Source organism: Carcharhinus amblyrhynchos, chromosome 26 (genome assembly GCF_965287045.1).
Source record: "Carcharhinus amblyrhynchos chromosome 26, sCarAmb.v2.hapA, whole genome shotgun sequence".
In the NCBI taxonomy this organism is placed as follows: Eukaryota; Metazoa; Chordata; class Chondrichthyes; order Carcharhiniformes; family Carcharhinidae; genus Carcharhinus; species Carcharhinus amblyrhynchos.
This window is the reverse complement of record NC_137349.1, coordinates 39,534,041-39,541,152: the sequence shown is the minus strand read 5'-3', so window position 1 is coordinate 39,541,152 and position 7,112 is coordinate 39,534,041. Positions and strand designations below refer to the sequence as shown.

General features: G+C 46.9%; 1 protein-coding gene across 1 annotated transcript; it reads right to left on the bottom strand.

Annotated features, from left to right (window-relative positions):
• Positions 1 to 1,352: 1,352 nt before the first annotated feature.
• On the bottom strand, positions 1,353 to 6,758 carry LOC145358629 (zona pellucida sperm-binding protein 4-like). Its single transcript, XM_080212844.1, has 9 exons — positions 6,436 to 6,758; positions 4,406 to 4,584; positions 4,235 to 4,332; positions 4,021 to 4,154; positions 3,751 to 3,940; positions 2,586 to 2,730; positions 2,405 to 2,477; positions 1,585 to 1,692; positions 1,353 to 1,514 (listed from the first exon to the last, which is right to left on the bottom strand). The coding sequence occupies exons 1-9, from the start codon at positions 6,740 to 6,742 to the stop codon at positions 1,384 to 1,386; spliced, it is 1,365 nt and encodes a 454-aa protein (XP_080068970.1). The 5' UTR covers positions 6,743 to 6,758; the 3' UTR covers positions 1,353 to 1,383.
• Between the last annotated feature and the right edge of the window lie 354 nt (positions 6,759 to 7,112).

Sequence of the window (7,112 nt, the reverse complement as noted above, 5' to 3'; positions counted from 1 at the left end):
CCCTCTAGTTCTTGTTCTGATTCTAAGTGGAAATAATCTCTGCTTCTACCCTGTCTAGCCCCTTCATTATCTTGTATGTCTCTATAACACCCCTCAGCCTTCTAAACACCAGCGCGTACAGGTCCAGTCTACTCAATCCTTCCTCATAAGCTAATGCCCTCTTCTCCAGAACCAATCTGGTGAACCTTCTCTGCACTCCCTCTAAAGCTGATATACCCTTTCCCTCAAATAAGGGGACCAAAATTGCACACAGTACTCTAGGTGCAGCCTCGCCAGTGCCTTGTACATTTGCTGCAAGACCTCCCTGCTTTTATACTCCATCCCTCTCGCTTCCATTTACCTTCTTGATCACCTGCAAACTGAGTTTTTGCAATTCATGCACAAGGACCCCCAGGTCCCTCTGCACACTGGCATGTTGTAATTTTTCACTACATAAATAAGTCCATTTTACTATTATTCCTTCCAAAGTGGATAACCTCACACTTGCCAATGTTATTCTCCACCTGTCAGATCCTTGCCCACTCACTTAGCCTATCCAAATCTCTCTGCAGACTTTGCTTTCCCACTCATCTTTGTGTCATCCACAAACTTTGTTAACTGACACTCAGTCCCCTCCTCCAGATTGTCTATATATGGTAGATGGTTGAAGCCCCAGCACCAATCCCTGTGGCATGCCACTAGTCACCAACTGTCAACCAGAAAAACACCCATTGATTCCAACTCTGTTAGCTAACCAATCCTCAATCCACGCTAACATTTTACCCCCAACTCTGTGTTGCTGCATAAAATTAAAGGTACCTTTTAAGAGGCACTTTATTGAATGCCTTCTGGAAATCTAAAACACCACATCCACTAGTTCTCCTCTGTCAATCACACTCAGACATCTTGTCCACTTACCCAACCCAGGTCTAGGGTGCAGAAGTAGTATGAACTGGATAGCCTTTTCAAATAGCTGTGTAGGCAGATGGATTGCCTTTTATGCAGCAAGATGGTGTTGAGCCTCTGTCGGGACAATGACAGAGCACCATTGCTGCAGTAGGGTTCAATTTAAAGTTGTATTCTGTGCTACATTCAGAAAAGTCACATGTTCTTTCCTTGCATCTAATGGTTTAATCTGCAAATAAGGTGCAAGAGAAGCCTGAAGTGGAAGTACTCAGTAGGTTAGTTAATTTTCCAAAGCAAGGATACTGTCCATAAGCCAGCTGGAAACAAGATGGTGCATGTTAGAATCACTGACACCATGCCCCTCATTAGCAGCAGGATTTCAGTGAATTTCAATGGGACTCCTTGCTGACTTTTGCTATTTCACGGTTCACAGAAAAACACCCAGGACACATTCATTTGAAGTTTATTTTTGTTCAGGGTCTACACTGTTCAATTTCACTACATTTGAGAAGCAACAGCTCTTGGTCTCTTCATGTACACTGTAACCATCACCACCAGCAGGCACAGAGACACCATCATGAAGCCAATGGCTACTCCTTGCACAAGCCAAGCAGCAGATTCAGCAGCACCTAATGGAAGATTAGAAGACATTATATTCAAGAGAGCTCACAGGTGGACTATTGAAAAGTCTTGACTTACCACTTGCTTCATGCTGTTTCTTGGACTGAAGCCCCTCATCTTCCAGGATGATGGGGCCAGGAGCACTCACTAATGTTCCCTCATGGTCACGGGGACTCCTGCGTCTCTCTATTGGGAAGAGAAGTCAGACAGATCAGACCCAATTCAGATTAATTTTCCAAAATCCTCAAGTGATGAGAACAGATTGTCTACACTCCCTTCATATTATGGATTGTAATTTAGAGTTTGCCCATAAATGCCTGGACTAACCCTCACTGATCAAACTTCAGTGCAAGTGCAGAAATCCTGAAATGGTGTCTTTTGCTCTGTCACACTGCACAAGCATTAGTGAAATCAGTCATCTGGCAAACATTCACCATATTGCTATTAGATACCAGGTTTCAGGGTGAGATCTGAGCACTAACTGATGTGGAACATCAAGGTCTGTTTAGGGTTTGATATTTCAGCTTCTCACTTAACATTTTAGTTTACAGATTGATGACACTACAGTTCCCTAAAGAAAATTTAGATCCCTTTTCTACATGTTGGATACAACTCACTACAAATTGCTACGTTGTCAACTGGGCTTGATGGCACCCTTGTTTCAGACAGAGCAGACCCATGTTTGCAATGATGAGCATTCAGAGGGGTGCAGACAGGCCTACAGTTGGAGCACCCACTGCTAGAAAGGCTCCTCCCATCGACAGAGGAGCTGTTGATGTTGAGGGATAGAGGAATCCCCCAGTCACAGCACACTAACCAGATATTCCATTCAAACATCATCTCTGCCTGTCTTAATGAAGCATCATCCTGATTCAGGAGACATCAAACAAGAACTCACTTGGGACACATTTGGGTGTACAGTCATCCTGAGCAGAGGGTGAGCAGACCCCAGCACTGCAGTGCAGGTAAACCTAGAATGGAAAGGAAACATTTTAGGGGGATCTTCATGTTCCTGGATGAACCAGGCTATTAAGGAGCCAGGCAGAAAGGGAGTCTGGGCTTGGATTTCTCTTGCTTACCTGTCCAGTCAGAGGCTGCTCTGACTCTCTGTCCAAGAAAACAAATGTTTTCAGTTCAAACCGCTTGTGATGTGTTGGGAACTTCAGGCCAGAAAACATGACTGGGTGGAGGAGAGTCTGATAGTCATCACCCTCATAGGGACACCTGGAACAGTCAGCAAATGGTGTCAGAGCAGGGAGGGGGATTCAGTTGAGGTACTGGTGTGCACCAGAATTGAACCCATTCTGCCAGTGAAAAATTCCCAATTTATTCACTCCAATGTTCTAAGCTGGGTCACCATTTGGTTCAGTGTAGGGAGAATTCCATGTGGAATATTACAGAGGTCAAGAATGTTTCTGACAAACTGCACCTAAAACATATTGAAACGATTCACCACAAGTGGTACTTGCCATTTACAGTGATGATCATAGTAGAACCCTACAGTGCAGAAAGAGGCCCTTTGGCCCATTGAGTCTGCACCAAACAATCCCACCCAGACCCTACCCCCATATCCCTACAGATTATACCCACTAATCCCTCTAACCTATACATCCCTAAACACTAAGGGGCAATTTCTTAGCATGGCCAATCATCCTAACCCACATCTTTGGACTGTGGTAGAAAACCAGAGGAAACCCACACAGACGAGGAGAACATGCAAACTCCACAGAGACGGTGATGCAAGCCAGGAATTGAACCCAGGACCATAGAGCTGTGAAGCAGCAGTGCTCACCACTGTGCTGCCCATGATCTGACTGTAGAGCACCAGAACCACTGGGGTAACAACCCAGAGAGATTCCCAATTTAAAGAACTTGCCACTCATTGACCTGCACCTGGAGAATTGAGTCATTGGTGGCCACAAAAAGGCTGCCTGTCATTTCCAGGTGAGGTAATTCGAACACATTTCCTTCAACTTGCCAATGAGTTTCTGGAATACTTTATAGCTGGTACAATGGGTGCTGACACTGCAAATCAGCAAGAGGTCACAGGGGTTCCTGAGGGGAGCAGATCCATTTGGCCGAGTGCAGCCCATGTGACCTCCCTCAGACCAGAATTCCCAAGACCCTCTCCTTGGTGGGTTTATGGTTACTGGGGCAAGAGGGGCAGAGACAGGAAGCAGCCTTGTCATGTTTCTCCTTCATTGATGTCCAAAAGCCATTAGCCTTCCCATTCACACTCCTTACCCATCCACCAGCAGACTCCATTGCACCTCATGGTTTGGGGCTGGCACAGGAGTTGCCCAGCAGTCATGCAGCCTCAGGACAAGCATTGGGTCACTGCGACCCAGGACACGAACCTCCACAAACACTGCCTCCCGAAGGATTCTCCAAATGGGGTACTCACTGTCCACATACCATGATCTGTAGTCACCATCTGAGAGGTACAGACACAAGAACCAGTCACTCCCTGGATGGATACATCCCCACTAATCCCATTCCCCAGAGCACCTCTACCTTTTGCTATTCGCAGTTCCAGTTTCAGAATCCCTTCTTCTGAAGCAGGAGGTGGTGGAGAAACCGTGTAAACTGTGACATTGATCTGTAAGCCAGTCTCTTGCCTCCCTCTGTACTTGCACTGGACGTGCAGGCTGCAGACAGACACAAGTAGTTGCAGCTTCATTCAGTAACACATCCCCTCCAATACCAACAACTCCCACCATCCTCCTACCCGAAGGTGCTGTCCCGAGTTATTGAGCCCAGCTTCCCAGTCTCAATCATCCTCTTGCCCAAGACGTCTGTTTCATAGACCAAGGTTCCATCTTCCTCCTGCAATGAAGAGGCTGCTTAATAAGAAGCTGGCTCACTTACTGGGAGAATGCCTTGACCCTTCAATACTCACCCGCTTGCTGGAGCCACAAGAGGTGACTGGAAAGCGGAAGGCCGCAAGTTGCCCGGTGGTTAGTTTAGGCTGGCACTCAGCCTCTTGTCCATCTTTCACATACAGGGATGACAGGTTGAGGGCAGGACGGGTCAGGTTCTTGGAGATCACGATGATGAAATGACCATCAGCTGTGCACACTGCAAAGAGAGAATTTATTGCCACTGCTCCTATTGGGGCCTCAGATCGTTGAAAGCCACAAAAAGCTCAGTTCAACTATTGTGTTAAATGGAAACAGGAAAATTGGAACTAAACACACTGCCTCCAAAGATGACAAGAGCTGGGGAGGGGTGAAGAAAGTCTTCCCCAGCAGGAACATTGCTAACTTTCCAACTATTCACCCAGAGCTGGAAATCTTCATGTTCTAAAACTATCCATTCTGGATCAGTTACTGCATCAATCGATAGCACTTTGAGATATTACAGACTATTATAGTTTGACAAAGCAACTACGATTTAGTTACTCTGACCAAGAAGCAATGATATTTGCAGCTTCCACTCCCTTGAGCAGGGAGATTAGTCAATGGGACCACTTCTTGCTTGTCCACTTGATTTAGGCCCATCAGTTATGGCCCCTCAAAATCCAACTATCCCCTCACCCAAAAGGAGAATGACTCCAACCTTTTGTGAAACCTAAAATCCCATGTACTGTACCAGTTACTCATTCTGCACTGATGTACATACTACATGCAGACTTCAGAACTGCCAAGATCCCCACCACCAACATATAATCGCCTCAAATTCCATTAGCCATGTCTGCCCATTCTACCGGCCATGAGTAGTCACAGGGCGGTCCTGTTCCTCATTATCTAGTCCTCCTGGCAGCTCCACCTCATGCTTAGAATCAGATTGTATCGATTCTCTCTCAACTAATATTGAAGACCTACCCCCATTAAGACCCATTGCACCTCATACTGCCACATTGGTAGGAGATTCAACTTGCTTTGATGTTGACTGTTTTTCTACCTCTAATGTCTCTCCATCTGATTTCCACTGTAAACCACCCATCATATCTGAGTCTCCCCCAAGCATCCAAGGAGCCTGGTTTCTGCTTCCCTGAGACATACCTAGCCTGTATCTAGAGTGTCATTTCCTTCATCTTCTATTGTTCCATTACAATTTTCTTGTCCATGTCAGTTCCATTATAAACACTGACAAATTCAGCATTAAAATTAATCCTCTTCCAATGAGGAAAGCCCTATTTTCATTATCATCATCCTCAAATCCCTGCAGCACAGCAAGAGGCCATTCAGCCCATCAAGTCTGCATCAACTCTCCAACAGAGCATACCACTCAGGCCCTATCCCCACACATTTAATCCCTCTAACCCAGAGGGATCAGAACACCCAGGAATGGACAATCCACTAAACCTGCATATAATCCAGACCCTGTGAGGCAACAATCACTCTTACTCAAGACACCTCCATTGACACTTGGGCCAATTAACCCACCTCATTTCACACCAATAACTCCTTTGCAGTTGGGTCAAAGTATCAAGTTCTCCTGATCATAAAATTCCCCCTCCAACCCCCATGATTTCCCAGCAGATGTTGTTTCTCTGCTGCTCCCACTATTTGGGGGTCTACAGAAAGCTCCAAGTCACATCATTGCACAGACTTGACCCACAATCCCAAAATTAGACAGCCAATCACAGGCATGGTTAAACAGGCCCATTGGGATGTCTCAGGGTGAGCACTATCAGTATAGGGTCACTCATTGTGGAACTGGGGTAAATATTACCAAACTGAAGCACATTTGCTGATCCCATGCCGGAGATTGTCTCTAACTCCAGTCACAGAGCCTCCCACCTTCAGAACTCGGTCTAAAACCATCCAAACCACTCAGTTAGCTCCTTCACTCAAGCGGAGGATTCCCTCCGTTCCTACACTTCACACAGTGAGGCAGCAACAAATGCCCCATTTCCCAGTTAGATTCTCTCCTCTCTCTGTCTCCACTAGACTGGGGGGATGTGGGGGTGAGTCTTGTTGTTACCTGGGCTCTTTCTCAGACTGGAGAAACAGCGATGGGGGCTGGAGCTCCGGGGATCAAAGCAGCAACCCTGGCGGATACACTCAGCGCTGCTGATCCCGGAGTGACCGCACTCAAATCTCCAGCCTGCCTCTGGGACACAAACATCATCCCTCCCCAGGAGTAGCGGCTGGCCTGAGAGTGAGGAGGCGGCCAGGAAGCAGAGAGCCCAAGAAAGCAGCCAAGCTCCCATCCCGGCCAGTGAATCAGGACAATCACTTCCCGCAAACACCAGCCCGTTTTCTAGCCGGGAATCCAGCTGCAATCCCATTGCAGAGGCTCCCTGTCCCACGGGATACTCGGGAAGCGATTCCGCCTCTTCAATCAGCTCCAATTCTCCGCCTCTCTCCAGCTCCCAATCACACTTTAGCGAATGAGCCCACTCAAGTCTGTTCCAGGAAAGAAAGTTTGACTTGGAGCCGCTCTGCGGGATTTGAGAATTAGATTTAGGGGAATATAGAATGACATCAGCATATAGTGCAGTCCACTGGTTCCCAACCCTCCAGGATTGGCCTGGACTCTCCAGGAATTAAGGATCAAATCTCCAGGACACTGCTGTGTCCAACCCTGGAGAACAATCAGAAAGATTGGTTTCTTTTCCCAGTTCTCTTTACTAAATGGAGCTCTGTGTGCCCTCCTGG

Excerpts from the sequence above, each read along its gene's own strand:
- LOC145358629 (XM_080212844.1), bottom strand. The coding sequence starts at position 6,742 with ATGGGATTGCAGCTGGATTCCCGGCTAGAAAACGGGCTGGTGTTTGCG. Across the intron at positions 3,941-4,020 it reads GGAACTGCGAATAGCAAAAG|ATGGTGACTACAGATCATGG; the intron begins GTAGAGGTGCTC and ends TGTACCTCTCAG. Across the intron at positions 2,731-3,750 it reads TGGAGTCTGCTGGTGGATGG|GTGTCCCTATGAGGGTGATG; the intron begins GTAAGGAGTGTG and ends TGACTGTTCCAG.